General features: G+C 29.8%; 1 protein-coding gene across 2 annotated transcripts in view; it reads right to left on the reverse strand.

Moving 5' to 3' along the window:
• Positions 1-795: 795 nt before the first annotated feature.
• LOC111687166 (catenin alpha) overlaps positions 796-21,890 on the reverse strand; it is a 119,472-nt gene continuing 98,377 nt past the window's right edge. For both annotated transcript variants that reach the window (XM_046948058.1, XM_046948057.1), the window contains one exon: positions 796-1,178. In XM_046948058.1, coding sequence (XP_046804014.1) covers positions 1,014-1,178 — 165 coding nt within the window. In that variant the 3' untranslated portion in view covers positions 796-1,013. The remainder of the gene's footprint in view (positions 1,179-21,890) is intronic.

The raw sequence follows: 21,890 nt of genomic DNA on the forward strand, positions 1-21,890 counted from the left end.
TGTTTTAAAAACTTATTCTTAAATATTATTAACTTCTTTCGGTAAAAGCAGACCATTATATTTATGATGAGACTTTTTTCTGTGAACAATCAATGTTTAAATTGAAAAAATAACCTGATTTAGAAAATAATGGTTAGTGTATTTTATTTTCTACTGTTCTGTATTTTGCTGAAAAAAATATTTTCACCGTAGTTATACTTATATTATTCGAATTTGATTGCTTCTAAAAAAATTATTAACAAAAAGTATTGAATTTATTTAAAAAAATTTAACTTTTTTCTCAACGCGACCGCAATTAGGGGGACCCATGTGAGCCACTCATGATTGAGTGTCTGTCCTTCTTACCTGACCTATGGGAGGTGTCACACCACCTATTGCTTGTCCGTCCATTTTTTATCCTAAGCATTCTTGTTATGCTTCCAGATATACTAATTTAATATTTCCTTTATATGGGAGCCACGTCCACTGTATTTAGTGTGCAAAACTTTATTCCCATATACTTATATGGATGTCAAAGTTGTCCATATAAAATTTGAGGACTTTTGCTCTTACAGTTTCTGAGATATGCGACTTTTAATATTATTTTTTAAGTGGCTCAAATCAGGCACCTCGCCCACATAAAATAAAGTAAAAGCAGCCCTTAGTTCCTTCCAGACATACAGGAAGAAGCTAATTTTTATAAAAATCGGTCTAGCCGTTTAGCTGCCTCTAAAGTCCAAACAAAAAAACATACAAGTAGGCATTTATTTTTATATATAGCAGATAGAAACCATTTTTAAGAGTGGAATTAAAGAATGAAAGTTGAATAATACTCGTTTATTTAGGTATAATTTTTTGCTAACAGTTTCCCAGTTTTGCTTATGTATTACAATACTACATGGATATTTTAATTATTGTAAATGATAAGTGTTAATAGAAATTTATTGAAATTTTTACGTTTATATGAGATGTGTATTTTTAGTGCGTATAACATACTTTATTGAAATTATTATAATTTTCACAGTTAATCGGCTTTAAACTGCATCAGCAGGACTTTGAAACTCTGACAATGCATGTATTGGATTCTGCACTTTCTTTTGTGATCCCTTGCGGACTTTAGCTCGAACCTCCTCCGGCTTTTCAGGTCTTACCAATGGTTTTTTTTCAGGAGCTTTCATTTTCCATACAACAATTGGTGACTGCAATAAAGATATAACCATTCATTATTTGTAATGTACATATTCAAAATATTAACAACAAAGTATTATTTTAACAAATTAATATTTAGTTTACTTGAAGTAATTAATAGTATTTAAAATTAGTGTTCATTACTATTTATTAGGGTATTCAATTTTCAAGTTTTTGTCTTATTCGATTATTAAAGGATTTATGCTTGCTGGTTAATAATTTGATAATTCAAAAGTATGCAGTAATTGGATAAAAGGGAATGCCCCACTTCTTTTTATTTCATTTACACAACGCAACGAAACCAATATACATCCAAACATAAATATTTTTTCCAATACGTAGTGTTGTTGGTGCTTATTTATCAAAGCATGAAAAACAATTTTTTAATTATTTTTAGAGGTTGTTTCAAATTTTTATACCCTACACCACTATAGTGGGGAGGGTATTATACGTGTGTTGATGTTTGTAACATACAAAAATATTGGTCCAATACCCACCTTAAAGTATACCGATCGATTCAGAATCATTTTTTGAGTCGATTAAGACATGTCCGTCCGTCCGGCTGGCTGTCCATGTAAACCTTGCGCGCAAGGTACAGGCCGCAATTTTCAAGATAATTTGATGAAATTTGGACCAAGCATGTTTTTTGGCACAGGGAAGAAGCCTATTGAAAATGGTTAAAATCGGTCTAATATTTCACCTAGCCCCCATACAACCGTACCTCCCGATTTGAACTTTTTATGCCATAATTACGTCAAATATTCTGCTATCTCTTTAAAAATTGGCACAAATAAGTTTTATATAAGTATAAATGACGCTGGAGATTTTCATAAGGATCGCCCTATATTTGACCCTAGCCCCCATACAAACCCCCCTTCAAAAAATGACTTAAAGGTCTAAAATTGACTTGTAACCATTTGTATCGCAATGAAACTCAACAAAACTAACTGTTATTTATAAATATATCCTTTTCCCAAATTAACCGAGGATCGGTCCATATTTGACCTATATAAAGCCTCATTTAGAAATTTTATTTTTTTTTATCAATAAATTGCTTAAATATGTTGGAATTATTTGTAATATTCAACATAAAACTTTCTGTATAAAAAATGAAAATTTTATAAGAAGTGAAAATTTTAAAAATATGCTCATGTTGTAGGGTATTAATACCTAATTTAGATATTTTAAAATAGAGGTGGTTATCATACTGTAACGTCAACAAAAGCAATATTTTTCACCTAATACATACACTTATATATATTTAGAATCCAAATCAAGAACGCCTACTGTACCAAATCCAAATACGCCTACTGTATCTTATTCATAAAATAAATAATTTAAAATATGAGGTTGAAAATCAAGACTTTAGCATTTAATAGTTCTAAGTATGATGTCCCCATACTTAGAATGGCTAGGATGGTACTTAATGTTAGATTTATTGAATAAGAATCAATATTTTACAATTCTATAGATTTACAGATTCTATAGATTTAGAATGATGTAGAATGATGTAGTTATATATATATATATATAATATATATATATATATATATATATATAATATATATATATAATATATGTATATAATAATATATATATATATATATATATATATATATATTAATAATATATATATAATATATATGTATATATATATATATATATATATATATATATATATATATATATATATATATATATATATATATATATATATATATATATATAATATATATATTATATATAATATATATATATATATATATATATATATATATATATATATATATAACTACATCATTAAATTTCGAAAATAATAATAAATCTATAGAATCTGTAAATCTATAGAATTGTAAAATATTGATTCTTATTCAATAAATCTAACATTAAGTACCATCCTAGCCATTCTAAGTATGGGGACATCATACTTAGAACTATTAAATGCTAAAGTCTTGATTTTCAACCTCATATTTTAAATTATTTATTTTATGAATAAGATACAGTAGGCGTATTTGGATTTGGTACAGTAGGCGTTCTTGATTTGGATTCTAAATATATATAAGTGTATGTATTAGGTGAAAAATATTGCTTTTGTTGACGTTACAGTATGATAACCACCTCTATTTTAAAATATCTAAATTAGGTATTTTCCTATACTACACGACAGTTCACTTTACATTGGTTCCAAGTAACCTAAGGTCTGTTTAGAGGTCTAAATTTAAACAGAGTGTTCCTCCTAGTTCGTATATAGATTTTGAAAAAGATAAATCAGGAGTCAAATAGAAAGAGCATTCAGTGCGTTTTTTCTAATAATTCTTTGAATCATTTCATCTATTAATCTATTTTATATTTTTTACTGTTATTGATTAAACATCACATAATTATATTTTATTGATTTACACTTGTTCTAGATATCTAAAATTATTTTTTATATCGAAATTGCCTCATAATTATCCTTTAAACATTTTAAGGCAAATAACATCACATATTCACCCAATATCATATCCTCGATTTTTGCAAATCGCAATTGAAAAATATTTAACACTCTTCCTTTTAACAATAAAACAATAATAACAATTTCACTGTCCTACCTACATGCTGTACATTTGACTGAATCCGCACGCCAATTTTCTATAGCCATGGCCGTATTCCTGTGAGTCCATTCAGAATGGTTCCATCTTACTAACTTTATATTTGCTCAAAAAACAAAAACGAGTGGTTTTTTCTTAAAATTATGTTAAGGGGTTACTATCAACCGAAATTGTATATTTTTGGCCAATTTTGGAGCATTTGTACCATCTTTTCATGTAATAATATTAAAATGGCGATTTTTGACCATATTTTTTTCAGAAATATTAATAATTTTTGTTATAATGATCTGTACATAAAAGTTCCAAGAAGTATTTTTGGTGTCGTTCTTCTGTTTCTAATTGAATTGTATGGATCTTAAGTCCCTTATACATTCATGTACATATTAGCGGTATACAATTCCAAAACATGCCTTTACAAAACGTCATCCTATACAGTAGATTTCAGTTTTTACTATTCGTAACTTTCACGCTTATCATCATATCATTTCGGTTGATAGTAACCCCTTAAAACAATTTAAAGCATAAAAACCATTCGATTCTAAAATTTGTGTTTCGTATAATATGATCAGATATGAAATACAGGAAAAATTCGTATACTTTTTTATGGACATTTAAAAAAAAACTAATTTAATTTAAGTAAATGTAAATTTTTCAAGTTTTAAAAAGCGTGTTATCAAACCTAAGGACTGTCTAGACAATATAACAAATTAATTTATTTTTTCTGCACACAAAATATGTTATTAAATTTGGTTTCTTTTCATGGTTTACCTAAATTCGAATACTTATAAGAGACACTTTATGTACATGTGTGTGTAGATGTATTTGGTTTTATTCAGCTGTGTATTGCCTTTTGTATGTTTGGATGCTGTTGGCTTTATTGAGTTATGTATTTTATTTTGTTTTTGTGAATTCTTTTCGTATATTTATTGCGTTGTTTATTTTGTTTTTCTGTGTTTTTCGTTTTGTATGTTTAAATGTCTGTTGGTTTAATTGCCTTGTCTATTTTGTTATATTTTGTTATGCATTTCGTTTAGCGTAGTCGGGAAAAATTTAAAATGTATAAAACTAATATGTTTAAAATACACTATGAAGAGGGGTATATAAGATTCGACACAGCGATTCGCCAAACTATTAGTAGCGGTAATCAGTGTTTACTTTATAATAATATATTAGTCAGCATTTGCCGCAAAATACACATTTTTATCACTCGTCATACTAAAAATATTTAAACTTTTTCAGATTTAAATAACATTGCTACTAAATATTGCCGTTGTTTTTATGTTTAACTAGAAAAATTTCGACGTTACTCTGCAATTTCTAGCAGCACGAATGAACAGTATTAATCTCTTGTTTGTTGTACAAGAAAAAAATATTTTTGTGCTATAGCAGTGCACACTCAAATCTGTTAAACTTATATCGCTAGTATTGATGATATTTTTATTTGCGCTGAGTTTTTCCTAGCAGCAACTAAATTTTGTTTTGCAACTGCTAGCTGCAAATTTATTTATTGTTTTTTTTTTTTTGGAAAATATTGATGTTACAATTTGAAAATATTTGAATATGATATAATTGCATACATGTTATTGGGGTAAAATGTAGAGATATATATTAGTAAAATATGTCATTATTGTCATAAAATGCTAAAATTTTATAATAGTTCAAGAAAAATGTTGTTGTGCTTCAAAGAAAAAATTCTAAAATAATAAAACCTTTTATGGAGTGTTTATTGTTTTAATTCTAAGTCGAAAGGAAAAAACTCTTCAGCGATCCGGCGATAATATTTAGAAGCATGCTATATATGTGTGTATAGTTCTACAATTTAAAAATTAATTTAGCATGATTTTTTCTCAACATAAAAAATAGTTTGTAAAATATACATGGTGGTACCTCCCATATGAATTAAATATAGAAATTTTTTCTCGAAAACTATTAGAGTCAGAATCTTCTAATTTTGACGAAAAACTTTAACTTCATTATAAATATTGGGAAAACAATGGGCAGACTTTTATTAGGGGGCTTGGAACCTCCATTTGAATTAAATAAATATGTATATGTTATTGAAAATATGGCTACCCCATAAAACACAACTCAAATTAAAAGCGTTCTTTAGATGTTTTTATTATTTTGTTCTAATAAATAAACATTTTTGAGCAATGTAGTTGTAATATAATATGCTTATTAGAGTGCACCAAAAAAACTATGTTTCGAATTTCGACTTGTTTCCATCAAAAATTACAAATATTACAAAATTGCACCTTTGACCTTTAAAGTTTATGGGTTAATGGCGTCCAAATTGCATGAAACTCTTGATTTTTATTTAGAAATATGTGGACTAATAAATTTAAAAAAGGTTCCATTTAAAATACACAACAATATAATATAAAGGCTAATTTTGCAAAATATTACATAAAAATGGGTTTTTCTCGAAATCCGCTGAATTCAAATTGCAGGTAAAGGCAAACTATAAGAGGTATTGACCTAATTTTTTTATTCCCTAATCTGTTGTCCATAAATCCCTATGAGTTCTCCCAAAAATATTGGTATTTGTTTAACAAAGTATCAAAAAAACTAAAATTTGAATTTTGAAACGACCCTTAAAAATATCAAAATTTTTCGACCATAGCTGACAACAGGTTTACGTTATTCTATAAGGACAAACACTCATATTCAAGTAACTACAGATGTATTTTAAGTAATACAATTGTTTTATTAGAATATTTTCAAAAATATGTTTATTTTTTATCACATTTCGAATTCAAGTTCTCTGAGTCACGATAATGGCCTGGGGAATTTTTAATAACTTTTAAATTTTTCAACCAATTTTTGTGTTTTTTATCTTTTTGTAACGCTAATTCTGTGTACATTACGATAAAATGCAAAACAAATTGTTTAATGACAAAACTTTTGTGAAAACTGAAAAAATTACATATTTTCACCTTGTAAATGCATCTTCAAACTTTAGAGCCGTTGCAGCACCAGTTAACGTAATCCTATTGACCTAATTTTTTGCACGACTTATTTTTATAACCCAGAGAACAATTCTAGGGGGCCTGTAGGATAAAATTTTTTTCCGTCATACAAGCTTGGAGCACTCTAATGCTCTAATGCTAATAATAACAATTTTATAACCTAATGATAGTTTTAAACAAAGTATAACAAGTAGTCCGACTGTCATATACAGGAAATTACTCTCTCACATCTACGAGTGTCGTGTGAATTCGACTCTCTTGTGAGAAATTTAAACTTGTCAAAACCCTCAAATGTTTAACTTACTTTTTTGGCAACTTTTAAGGATTGTACGCGAAATTACGGTTGTGCACAAAAAATCTGTAATTTTTTAAAATTATTTTATCTCACTTTTCATACAAAATTTTGTTTATTTTTCCTAAACTGGAAAAAAAATTTTGTTTATTTTTCCTAAACTGGAAAAAAATATTTTTTCTAATTATTGACATTTCATTTTTGTTGTTGTTGAATTTTAATTTTCAAACCGAGTTTAAATTTTTGGTATTGAAAATTCGAACAAATTTAAAATTGTAACTTTTTTATAAAACTCTGTGTGTTTGGAATGCACCAATACATATACATTTTTGTTACTAACACATATTTAGAGTTATGTGCTTTTTCACTAACACATGCTTAGAGTTAGGTACTGCTATCAAAGAGTCGGACTACTTGTTTTGGTTTTAAATATTTTTTGTTGTGGAAATTAATAAATTTATAATCACCTTGTATAAAACAGGGTGAACACACATAATTAAAATATTTTTTGTTGAATTCTAATGAGCTTACTTTACAAATTATTCAAATCACACTGCTAAAATGTGGAAGATTATTATATATATTTTTTTTGAAGAAATGTAGTTATTATTTATTATTTGTAATACATTAAGGAAAAAAACAAACAAATATCAAGGTAGTATTTTCTGTATTATATCATACAGAAACTATGAGAATATTTAAACTATATTTTAATACTTAATATGTCAATCAGTAAAAGATATTATAGGTCGAATATCATCGATATATGGATGATAATAAATATACATATTAATATCGACATACATACATACATACATGAGTACAAATCTGAAGTGTAATACTGAATTTAAGCTCATGAAATGTCATAAAACTGTCAGTGTACTTACATACATACCCACACCACATATGTTTATTTACAAATTGTGTGCGCTGCTAAAGCACAAAAATTTATTTGTGTTGGCCTGCAATTATGTCTGCCTGCTACTAGAAATTGCAAACACGAGTTGCAATTTTTATATTATTACGAATATATATGACTACAATTTTTAGTAGCAAAGTGATACAAAAATGATAAAGTTTCATATTTATTTTATAGTCATATACAAGAGAGGTGGTGCTAGTGCTGCATATTTAAACGCTGGTGGTAATCACAAGATATTGATTAATAAACTTTATTCTTAATTTTGGTTTATCTACAATTGCGTGTATGCTTATTTCTTCCTATTTCTTAGGCAGAAGTCAATACATTGTGATTAATAGAAGATCCTCTAATATCTTGCCTGTAAAGAGTGATGTTCTTCAGGATTATTTCTTGGACCACTTTTTTTAATATATGTATATATATTGAAAATATTTTTAGTCACTTTGATCCTGCATCTTGTGTTTCGATTGGTTATGCCGATGGTTAGTTCTTTTAATTTAGAGGAGATAAACACCTCTGATGGAATTTCTAACTTGGATTGATTGTCTTGTATCCGAAAATTGCGCACCCATAACCCTTCTTAACCTAAACCTAGAGAGAGACAGTTTGTCGATGTTCTACAGAATGTTACAGTTGTTCGATACCTTTTCCATGTTGATATTCAAAGAGAGATTTGCTTTTCTTTTGTCAGACATTCAGTCATGGTTTTAATTCATATTTGCTATAATTTTTAGTTGAAGTATGAAAGATGGTTGGAAGAGTTTTGTTGCGGCCCTATGTTCCTTATAGGAATTACAGGAAATAATATTATTATTGGTTTGTTTCTAGTGCAATGAGAAACAAAATTAACTTTTTTGATATACTTTTACTCAAGTTGAACTTATGTAATGGAAGGATATTTTATTCTTCATATTATACTCCAAAGTATAATAAGAAGTTGGACTGCTTTTCCTAAAATTTTTAAGTACGATTTTATTTAATTACTAGCTTAACCCACGCAAATTATTGCAAGTTTGCCAATTTTTCCAAATGTTAATTTAGATTTTAATGTAACCTATAAAAATACGAATAATATAATAGTACGAAATTTTGAATCTAATTCATATGAAATCTTTGAAATCCGCCAATTATTCTCAAATTGTTCACCTAAATGTCAAAGTTTTTCATGTAAAATTTTCTAGCTCTAATAGTATATAATTATATATAATAGTATATATATGAAATTTTATTTAATTCATATGGGAGGTTTAATTTGTTAGTCCGATAATTTATATCCCAATCACATTGATGTCAAAGGATTTTCGCTCTAATAGTTTCCCAAAAATCTGATTTTTTCTACTTATTTCTTATGGGATGTTACAAACAACCACCCTCACCCCCTAATGTTCAAATAAATGTTAAATTTCTTCGTGCAAAATTTGAAGATTTTAGGTCTATTAGTTTCCCAGAAAACGACAACGCCAATTTATTTACATGGATGTTAAAGTTGGTATTGAAAAAATTTGAGGATTATAGCTTTAAAAGTTTTTCAAATATATGAAGATAAACGAATTTTTGCATTTTTTATTCATATGGGAGGAGCAACGCCCCACTCCATTGGCAGTCCATCAATTAATTAAAATGTTTACATGGATATTTAAGTTTTTCGTGCAAAATTTTAATGTTCTAACTCTAATCGTTTTCCAGATAAGCGAATTTTTGTATTTAATTAATATGGGGGTTTCCACTCCCCCTTAAATAATCATATTGACCCTAAAGTGCTTTCGCAAATTTGAGTACTCTATGTGTTATATTTTCTCCGATATACTGATTTAAGATTTTCTTCAAATGGAAGGTGCCACGCCCACTATAGTCATTTCGCCCATTTTATATAAAAATATTCTTATGAATGTCAAAATTGTCCATACAAAATTTCAGGTCTCCGACTGTTGCAGTTTCTGAGATATGCGACATTTAATACTTATTTTGAATGTGGGCGTAGCACGTCGCTCACTTAAAATTTTGAAGTAAAAAGTAGCCTATAGTTCCATACAGAAAGATACTGTGAAAAATTCAGAAAAATCTGCCTATAAACTCCAAACAAACAAACATACAAACTCACATTCATTTTTAAATATGTAGATGTATGTTTGGAAACAATGCACAGTGGTCAATTCCGACCGAGATTATAGCTAACACTTCAAATCGTATACTTTAAATCATATTTTGAGCAAATGTTGATTTTGGTTTTGTGTAAATAATTTCACAATGATTCACAAAAAAAACAGGGGTTCTCATATACTTTTATATCATATCGCGACTCATCACTGCCTATATCTCTGGACTTTTTGAATTTTATGCAAATATACTATTTAACATCCCTTAATAGACCTATTTTAGTTTACTAATATATTTGTTACGTATTTTAAAAAATTACTCAATTTTTTATCACTTTAGCGCAATTAAAAAAACTACACATAGGACTTTTTGGAAAACAGTTTTTATATTGAAAATTATTTCCCATTTTATGCACAGTTTAAAAATTTCTTTCAAAATATGAGCTAAGAGACTTTATGCCATATACTGGAGAGGTATTTTTCAATGAAATTGCAGTGAAAAAATATATTTGGCTTTTTTAAATTTTGAGGATTAAATTGCCTTATTGTAAAATGGGAGTATTTATAAACAACATGTAATCAATGAACGTAAGAATGATATTTTCTTCACATAGAAACAACATTTCAAATTGAAATGTATAAAAAAAGTAATAAACTAGATGAACTTATTTACTTTAATTGTTATACACTCTAGAAAATTATTTAAAGTGTATATTGTTTTTGTAAATTATGCTCTTGTTTTTGCTAGTTGTTTTTGTTTTTTCAAATTGTTGAATGCTGTCAAGTAACTAAATACAATTTTTTATGCTCTTGTTTAGAAGTTCGTCTGTGATCGTGTTGTATACATGTAATTTGCGAAAATCTTCGTTGTCAGTTGATTTCTAGCGCCGACGTCTGCTTTATGGGGTATATAAGACCAATTATACCGTTTAGCGAATGTAAGCATTGCATCCATAACTTCAGGGCTATTTACCTGTGTAAAGGCAATCATCCACTTTCGCAGAAGAACTGGCTAAAATTAAGAATTTAACAAGCTTTCAGCTTTATCCATAAAATGTTTCCTAGGCAATAATGTAAATGCCATGGCGAAAATGGTTGAAAATATAATTATGCTGGGAATGAAAATATTCATTCCATCAAAAAAGTCGTCGATTAGCCATAGGCAAAAGTCTTAATCAGAAGTGCAAAAATGCAATCAGATCCAAAGAGGGAGCTTTTCGAATTTGGCGTTATAACAAAAACGTCCAAATTGATAAGCAACACAAAAAGGCGAGGTCTTCGTGTGCTAAGACGCCAAAAAGCTCTACACGAGCAGCGCCTTCGCGCTAAGGTTCTTGCTGCTCCACTGGAGCACCGTCGCAACGTGGGTGTTCTATCGATACTAAAATGGAAACGTGCGTAACACACGTCTTTTTTCAAGAACACACCCATTTGTGGTAGATGGGCCAGTGGACCGCACAACACATTACAGCGAAAATTCATTCTTCAGCCGTACTGTCCGTATGTGGAATAAACTTCCTGCAGAGGTATTTCCTGCCACTTTCGATATAAGAAGATTTAAATCAAATGTCCACAAACACTACTCCCTTTATCCCACAACCTATTTTCCTAGTTCCAACACAATGCTTCGCATAAGTAAGGGTCATCCCCTGAGTGCTGGTCCAAATGAAAAAAATTCTAGAAGAACTAAAAGTTACGGTCCCAATGATACAGCGGAAATCAAATGTTATGAGCAGGGAAACCGAAAACATGCTCTAAAAAAGTGTTTTAAGCGCTTTAAATATGCCGTAAAAAAACTCAAAATATACTCTTAAAATTTAAAAAATATGCTCTAAAAATAAAATTTTTCATTATTTTTTAACATTGAAAAGCTCAAAAAGACAGAAATTGTAATGAAATAATAAATGTTTAGTGTCATATTTCATCCTACAAGATTTTTCATAATTGATTCATCTCATAATTTGAAGAACTAGTTTAATAGAATTCCGTTTTACGTTCAGATAACCAATAAATAACATGAAACCATTTGGACCCCAAAAAACATATTTCAAACGACAAAGTTTGACACATTTCTACCAATTGAATTCATAGCTTCTAAACTGACTTTTTAATCGGTGTTGTCATAAATTCCAATAATTAGTTTTTTAAACTATAAAAATGGATTGGTCTCATGAAATCAAAATAGCTTTTATGTCTGATTTAAAATGTAATGCTTTATTGAACAAAAAACTATAACATTGGTTTTCGTGAGAGTAATATATTTTTTTTGCAGTTTTTAAGTTCTACAAACGAATTTTTTTCAAAATTGTAAAATAGGCTTAAAAATTAAAAATAAAAAAAAATTAAATTCTGTCTGTCTGTCTGTTGAAATCAGTTTTTAGAGGACCCCAGATATCGGCGATGTCTGAATCTTCAATAATTCTATTAGACATGCTTTCGAGAAGATCGCAATTTAAAATCAGCAAAATCGGTCGGTAAATAACGGATATGAGCAAAAATCCGAGACAACCTCTGAAAATTTCATCAAAAAATTGTTAAAAAAGCAACAAAAACACTGTACATAGAAAAAGATGTACACGTGTGTGTGTAGATGTATTTGGTTTTATTCAGCTGTGTATTTTTTTGTATGTTTGGAATTCAAACATACAAAGTATACACAGCAAAAAAATATGATTTGCATTTTTTGTTAAAATAAAATAATTTTCCCTTTTGTTTTGCAAATATATTTTTTGATGAATAGAAAAAAGTATTTAAAACGTTTTCAATTATATGAGAGTAGATTGTGAGTTATTGTACAATAATTTTTATGCGAATAATGTAAGTTTGAAATTTAAAACTAACACAAATTTTTTCCAAGTGCTTTTTAAAACAATTTTTTTTACGATAAACAAAAACAAAATCTACGTCTCGTCAATGTTTACCAGCAACGAATCAGAGGTCGAAGTCGACCGGCTTCGAGTCGGAGCTTAGCCGCCGCCGAACTATATTTAGTTGCTTGAGCCGCCGCCGAAACATTCGGCTTAAATCGACTCAAATTTTTTTAATGTTTTTATTAACTAGACTGTAAGATCAATTATGTTTAAAATACACTATGGTGAAGGGTATATAAGATTCGGCACAGCCGAATATAGCACTCTTACATGTTTTTAAATAAAGTTTTGAAAATGTACAAAAACGAAACAAAGTTAAAACATCAAAATATGCACTAAAAGAGTAAAATATGCTTTAAAAACTCGAAAATATGCCTTAAATATGCTAAAAAAGTCAAATCATGCAAAATTATGCTCTTATGGGTAAAGTATGCTCTAACAAATCGATGCCAAAATTCTTAAATTGGTCTGAAACGTATAAATATGTTATCCATGAGTCCATACGACGCACCACAAAAAACACGCATTTGCATATTTTGGTTTCCCTGGTTATGAGTATCAAATCTTTGCATGTATCGCGGTTATTGTTCGTCGTACGATTTTATAAGTTTTTAAAACTTTTGTAGATTTCCAATATTTTGGTAATGATTATTTTCGCGAGTCATCATTTGATTTCGAATTATTTTGTTTTCACTTTCCTTAGCTATGTTACTTAAGAATATCAGTTAGATTTATACCAATAAATATATTTTGGTTTATCTCAGAATTCCGACTTTTTATCACAGCATCTGTTTATTCAAAATTTTAAATTGCAAAATTTTAAATTGCAATTTCTCTTTTAATTTGAAATTAAATTTTGTGGACTTAGTTTACTCCCACTAAATTTCATAAAAGTCGAAATGGTAAATATAGCCTACTTCGTTTTTTCTTATAAGTACCACAAGTACTTTAACTAAAATATTAACGGAAGGAGGGAAAAGATTTGTTCGCCCCAAAAAGTGATTTTAAGTCGATTAGTGCACGAAAAGCTGAGTGAGGATCCAATATTTACGGTGTCAGATTAACTAGTACAAATACTCTAACTTTTTGCAAACTCCTAAACCAATAAAGTAGTTTAAGTAGTTAAAGTGAGTGACGTGATGTGACAGAAATAGAAATTGCTTATTATTTCATATTTTTTTGACAAAAATGTAAAAATAGCCAGGTGAAACTCAGCTATTTGGTTAAAACCTTTTTTATTGTAATTTGGAATATTTTTTGATTATTTTTCAGCTTTTAGAACTAAAAAATTGTTTTCAGATTTTTTTTACAAGCCGTTATGTGTGACGTGACATGACGTAATGTAACAAAAATTTCCAATGATGAAATTTGCAATATTATTGAAAATTAATTAGTCCATAGATTTATTTTGGACGGACATTGTTGAAAGTTTTTGGAATCGGAGATATATTTCAATTATTTAATAACATTTTAGTTGAAAATAGCTCCCGTATCAGAATAATATAAGAATTAACATTAATTAACATAAAACTTTTAAAAATGCTTATATCACCATAAAATTCAACACAAATAATTTTGATATACACAAAAATCGTTCATCCTATTTTTTTTTAAAAATTGGTCCATGATTAGGCATAGCTTCCATACAAAACCCACATTTGATATACCCATAAACATGGATATATAACTAAAATTTCGCCATCCTTATAATACAAAAAACTTCCAAATGTACAACTACTGACCCTTCTGATGATAATACAATAATCGTTCATAACGCCCATATAAAGCCGATATCCGAAAATCACTTTTTTCCATACATTTCTTAAAAATATCATTTGTTGAATTTCTGTGCTCTTTCTTCCACTTATCTACTAAAAAATCATAACTATCACCTAATTGAATAAATTGCATAAATATCACATCTTTTTAAATAAAAATATTTCACAATTCGAAGGTTGCACTTGAGAAAATTTATGTAATGTGATGTGACGTGAAAGACTTTGAAATTCTATAAAAAATAACCCCGCTTAGAATAACCCCGAAATCTTTAATATAATAAAATTTGAATAATAATAGAAGTTGAAATTTTATTTTTGATGACTTTTAGTTTTTGAGCTACGGTAGACTTTTTGGTGGAAATGCCCATGTGTATATGTATTACATACATTAAAATTAAATACTAAAAACAAAACAATAAAAAATAACAATTTAGTCTAGTTCGAGGGAAATCATAACCTAGTTGTATAACAGATGTGCAACATATAAATTCTTATCTAGTCATTGTAGTGTACTAAAAAATTTAAATTTAGCTGGACAAATTAAATTCTTCAGTTTTCCATATATGCATTTCTAGCCACCTGACTACCCAGGTGACCAATCATTTTAACATGGGCTTGTCCTACGAGGATGTCAATCGTCACTCTACACCCTACAAAGACACAGTAAAGAGACGATTGCCTCCGCTCACGCTTACAAAGAGGAAACTAAAGTGACGACTGTTCAGCTCCAACAAGTTTCCCAAGATTTTATATAAAAATAAAACAAATGTGTTTTTCAAATTTATTAGAGATGAAGATCTCTTTTATTTAAACCAATAATTACCTCGTAGAAGTAGATGGTTTTGTAAATGTAATTGCACGTAGTGCTTGTGTCGTAGACAAATCAAAAGTGATTTATAATGTCAAACGAAACAAGCATAAATTTGGTTGCAAACAATATTTAAGCACCGTTAGCGGTTACTCGTTAGAATCTTCCAACAAAGTTGCAAAAAAAGGGAAGCTTTATAGGATTCTAACGTTGTTATAAATAGTATTTCAAAAACGTAATTAAATCAATTTTAAATTAAACATTGCCGGACACTTTGCAATACCTTAGGAATTGCAAACGATGAAGATTTTTAAGAAGTCTCTCCACTTTCCCCTCAGAACCTAAGTCCCGAAGGTGGATTTTTAAGAAGTCTCTCGACTTTCCCCACAGAACCGAGTCCCGCAGGTGGATTTTTAAGAAGTCTCTCGACTTTCCTCACAGAACCGAAGTCCCGCAGGTGGATTTTTGGAAAGTCTCTCGACTTTTCCCACAGCACCGAAGTCCTGCAGGTGGATTATTATTTAACATAAGTAATATAATGTATATAAATATAATAAATAATAAGATAAAAAACATGAATAAGGTAGTAGGAACATAAATATATTTCTGTGAGCATTTTTAAGTGATAATAAATTAAAGGTTAAAAAGCGTTAGACCACGTAGAATACGTTAAATTGTCGTTATATGTTTCAATATCCCTAGGATTAGCTGAACCTGTCAGTATCCAACCAAATATAATTTTCTGTGCCAATAATGACCCTAATACGTTTTGTTGTATTTCCGGTAAAATAATGCGCGGATATAAATCTGCTCCGATAAGAATATCTACAGGCCTACTGGTAAAAAGATTCGAATCAGCCAAACAAAGATTTGGCAATAATTTTCCAATATCCACATTTACAGAAGCCGAAGGCAAATTTCCTGTCATTTCTGGTAAAACAAATGCGTTAGTTGATAGTTTTATTGAAGAATCTAAATCTGAACTAATTTCCAAAGGACAAAACTTTGAAACTCCAAAAACCACATTATTAACGCCAGAAACGTTAGAATGAGTGGGAAGTTTTAATCTTTTTCGTAAACGTTCAGAAATGAAAGCACATTCTGAACCGAATCTATTAAAGCACGGACCTGATACTTATGGCTGTTATGAATTATGTTTTTCCATTGCAGTCCCTAATAAAACGGACTGATTCTGTCTAGTATGAAATACTTGTGGATTAGAAGTAACATTATTGGACGTATGCGATTGTCGAGTGTGAGAGTTAGTGGGTCGAAGAACCTCACTGGAATTCTGTTCAGTAGAAACAGTAGGTCTTTCAACTATAGAATTTTCTGTATGCTGCAGATGAAGCATAGAATGATGTCGATTATTGCAAATGAAACAGTTATTGTTGATTGTACATCTTCTGACTTTATGTGTCCTCGAAAGGCAATTAGTACAGCAGTTATAATCATTCACATTAGAAATTCTGTCAGATACTGAAAGATTTTTAAATCGACGACAATTTCGCAAATAGTGTGACTGATTAGGGTATAAGATACATGAAGGTTTAGTAATAGTAGAACTATTTGAATGCACTGAAGAGTCGACGTCAGTTGTGTTCGTACCTTTAAGATCTTGAAGACATTGCAATGTCTGAATTCTTTCTGTCAGAAAGTTATCGAAATCTTTCCATGTAGACATAACAGTTTTGTTTTTAACACCCTGTTCCCACAAAATAACTGTAGAAATAGGCTGACGTTGAATACACATAAAAATTATAATTGGACCCCAATTATCCGTAGGCACTTTATAAATAGAAAGAGCCGAAAGGCAACTATTAATTCCGCGTTGTAGTGTTTTGAGTGCTGTTATCGATTCCTTGTCAAGGAAAGGAAGGCCAAAAATAAGTTTTAGTTGGTTATGTACCAACATACGAGGATTTTCATATGCTTCCTTTAAATCGCGCCAGGCTACTTCAAAACTTGCGTTAACAAGTGGATATTTAGAAACGATTGCCGTTCTATATTGCTAAGCCGCGAGCTATTAATAAAAATTGCGGCAAATAAATCCCTAAAAGCGGGCCAAGAAACCTAATCACCTCTGAATGAATCAATATCACAAGTAGGTAGTGCTAGATTATGATCTATATTACCGGAGTTCGAATTTACCGTTGGAGATTCATTGCTTTTCAAAGCAGATTTAAATTCATCTATTTTTTCATGGATAGATCCTCCGCTGTGTAGGTAGCTTTATATTTAGCCGCTGCCACATCAAATTCTTCGGACTCTAAAGAGTTAAGACATTCATTATACGTCGTCTTAACTTTACCCCAAAGTGTTTTTAACTCTTGACTCTGAATCTCCAAAGTATAAACCGTATGAATTTCTTCGTCAAAATTACTAAACATAGCCCCGAATGCAATAAGAGCATCCGATGCTCTAATAAACGAGTTTAGTGGCGAAACCGACATTTGAAAAAGCCGTTTAAAATAAATAAATTAATAATACTACTTGACTACAAAATGTATATAAACAAATGTGATAATAGTCAAACTGGCCGAGCGTACGGTGACTAATATAAAGGTAGAAGAAGAATCAACCGTTTATGTATTTTATTATTCTATTTTACAGATCTAAATCTGTAAACAAATAAAGCACAAAAGAAAATGTAAAAACCACTGTTTTTTGTAATAAATTTTTAATAAAATTTACTTTAATATATCGTCCGTAGGATCAAAATAAATTAAAAAATTTTAAATATAAATTAGAGTTCGAATTAGTGAGATGTATCCACAAATTAAAAAAAATAAAACAAAAATTCATTCTAAGAAATCCGGTTCGCTAGGACCAAATGTTCAGCTCCAACAAGTTTCCCAAGATTTTATATAAAAATAAAACAAATGTGTTTTTCAAATTTATCTCTTTTATTTAAACCAATAATTACCTCGTAGAAGTAGATGGTTTTGTCAATGTCAAACGAAACAAGCATAAATTTGGTGGCAAACAATATTAAATCAATTTTAAATTAAACAACGACTGTCTTCATTTCTCCAAAAGATGGGTAAAATAACTACTTTCGGAAGTACAAAAAAAAAAACTTTTAAGAGTATAATCTCTGGGTTACTTGAGGACAGTAAAGAGACGACTGTCTCCGCACCCGCTTACAAAGAGGACACTAAAGTGACGACTGTCTTCATTCTCGATTACAAAGGGTACATTCGTGATGAATGACCCAAAACATTCGAATTACGATCATCCAGGTGGTTAGCTATTAGTGGAAATTACTGTCTTTTTCGTATGCATTGACTCTTTGTAGAACTGCTGGGTTTCGCTTTTTCACTTATACAAAATGTCTGCCGATCCTGGGTTAATACCAGCGTTGCGCGTTCATATTGTTCTAAGGAGTGAGATCGAAAAATTCTTAACATACATATATGTTTATAAAAAGGAAACCACTAAACTTACAGCTTTATTTTTTTTATTTGATTCAAATTATTATTACAATTTACAAAAAAAATATTTTTATAGTTTTAATCACTAGTGATGAAATTTGGAACCCTTTTCGGAAACCCTTCCATTAACGTTTTTATAGTGCTTTCTGTCACTTTGCTCGAACATGTAGTCCATCTCCGTTTAAAATCTACCACACTTTTGGACACCTTTTTTGTACTCTTCATTCTCTTTTAACAAGAGCCCAATATCTCTCCACTGGCCTTAGCTCCGGGCAGTTTGGAGGATTTGCCTCTCTTGGTACAAATACCACATTATTGTTCTTGTACCACTCAAGGGTTTGTTTACCATAGTGACAGGATGCCAAGTCAGGCCAAAAATAAGTGGACACATTATGAAGTCTTATGAATGGAAGCAGCCTTTTTTGTAAACATTCCTTGATGTAAATTTCGGTATTTATAGAGCCCGTTGTAACAAATGATTGGCTTCTTTTGCCGCAACTGCATATTGCTTGCCATACCAAGAACTTTCTGGGAAATTTTGTCTGCTTTTGGGTCCTAAACTTTTCTTCAACATTCCCTCGAGCATCAGCAACATAAAACTTTTGACCTGGAAGTTGCGAAAAATGCAGCAAGAATATTTTTTTATAAAACTTGACTTCAATTTCCGTGCTCTGTTTTTGGCCTCTAAATTTTTAGCAGCGTTCCTGTCAGGAACTTTTTGAGCCTTGTATGTTTTTAAACCTGCATTAGCTTTAATTTTTCGTACCAAATAGTCCGAGCACTGAGCTAACCGAGCTGCTTTCCTACCGGATGTGTTGTTAGCACTTTTGAAAATGCGTTCTATTTTTTGGCTTTAGAAACATCATGTGGACCATTCCTTCTACCTGAACTAGGTTTTCTATCAACTGACAAGTTCTCCCGGTACTGTTTAATAACATTGGAAACAGTTTGACGGCAGACCTTTGTATGCTTGGCCAACTTTTTGTAAGACCAAGTTGGGTTTAGTTGAAAATATTTAATAATTTCAGTACGCAATTTTTCTGGTCACTCATTTTAATCAAATTAACAAAAAAAATTAATATAATTGACATTACACATAATAACTGACATGTTTTTCAAAGGTAACTTGATCAAAAAAAAAAATCAAATAATACTTTGGTTGAAAAATGTAATTAAAAACGTGTGTTAAGAATTTTTCGATCTCACTCCTTAATTACGAAGATTTTCGGCAATTCACACATACATAGCCCGATCGTAAATAAAACTCATTGCAAGAGCGTAAAAATTACAAAAATTATCTTTAGTTGCTTGAAAGCATTCAACAAAGTAAGTTGATGTCGCTTTGTTTCAGAAATTGAAAGCAAAATGTGTAAAAACAACATCATTTGCAAACAAGAGAATAACTTGGAAAAAACTCATACACTCCAAAAACTTTTCAGGAATGCATAATAACAAAATACATAAAAACGTTTTTTTTTTTTTAATGTAGAAATAAACATTTTCTTTGGATATGTTTTATCTGTAAATTTACCATTTTATTTGTTATAAAACTTGATCTTAACAAGCGTAATTAGAAATAATTTTTTCTAAGAGTTTCTCTTTTTGCGCTTGGCTGGTTTATACTTATGCAAAGTTGATAATATTTTGCCCGTCGCTTGAAGGCTATGATTTTTCCTTAAAGTTTTTCTTTGTAAATTAGCACGTGTTTTGAAGTAGTCTTTGTCCACGTGGTTATTGTGATTGTGGCTTACTTTCAAAACTACAAATGCTGAACTTTTCATTTATATATTACGAACGGGACGACATAATATCAATAGTACATAATCAAAGGGTCAATTATGGACCTTTTGTCATAAACTTTAATACACATACTCATGTTCATATAAAACATGTTTGTGTCGAATTTCATTGCCATACAGATATTTTAAAGCCAGTAATGAGTGTTAAAGTAGTTATCTGAAGGCCACCTTATATGGTAGGTAGGGTCAATTATGGACCGATTGAAGGAAAATTTGGTCGAGAGGTATAGGTTCCTATAAAAATATTTTGTGTCAAATTTTATTGCTTTACTAGTATCAATTATCAGCATTTAAGAACCTCATACTAGGACTAGGGTCAAATATGACCCGATGTCCGCCATACTATACCTTAAAATTTATGGGTGCATAAAACTGACTTGTGCTAAATTTCATGGAAACTGTTTCATATTTCGACACGCAAATTACGTCTTGGAGGCGTGAACAAGCAAATATATGCTGTACTACTTGGGGGCCAAGGTATATAACTACGGTGACCAGACGTTCTGTATTATACAGAACAGTACTGTATTTTAGAGCCCTGTTCTGTATAAATTATTCTTTGCTTAAAAACCTGAAAATGTTCTGTATTTTATTTAGTGTTCTGTATTTGTTCAGTATTTAGTTATTTTTTCAATTTAACATAAAAAAATATGAAATATAGAAATATTAAAAAAATTAATCGTGATATTAATATTAAGAGGAGATTTATGGAATTCAAGTCATTTTCTAAAAGAGCGTTTGTATGGAGACTAGGATCAAATAAGACCGTATTGTCTTAAAACTCAATTATACCGATTTTTGTATTGATCGGACCTTATCTGATCCTAGTACCCATGCAAACCCTCCTTAATTTCCTTAATAACATCAATATCACAATGAAATTCAGCGTAAATTACTTTTATATAAACTTAAACCCTTCCAACAAATTGTATGAGGATCGGCCTATATTTAGTCCTATCTCCCATATAAAGCATCTTTCGGAAAATCAGTTTTTGAACAATTTTGTATTGGGAAAAAGAACAATAACGTCGTCAATTGCTAACGGATTTTTAAAAACAAAGTTGCGGTTTTCTCATGAATAGACATGGGTTTCTAATCAATTAATAAATAGTACAGTTCCTATTTAAAATACTTTCAAAAAACATCTCCAAATTTGGACAATGA

The sequence above is a fragment of the Lucilia cuprina genome, chromosome 4, assembly GCF_022045245.1.
Source record: "Lucilia cuprina isolate Lc7/37 chromosome 4, ASM2204524v1, whole genome shotgun sequence".
Lineage (NCBI taxonomy): Eukaryota > Metazoa > Arthropoda > Insecta > Diptera > Calliphoridae > Lucilia > Lucilia cuprina.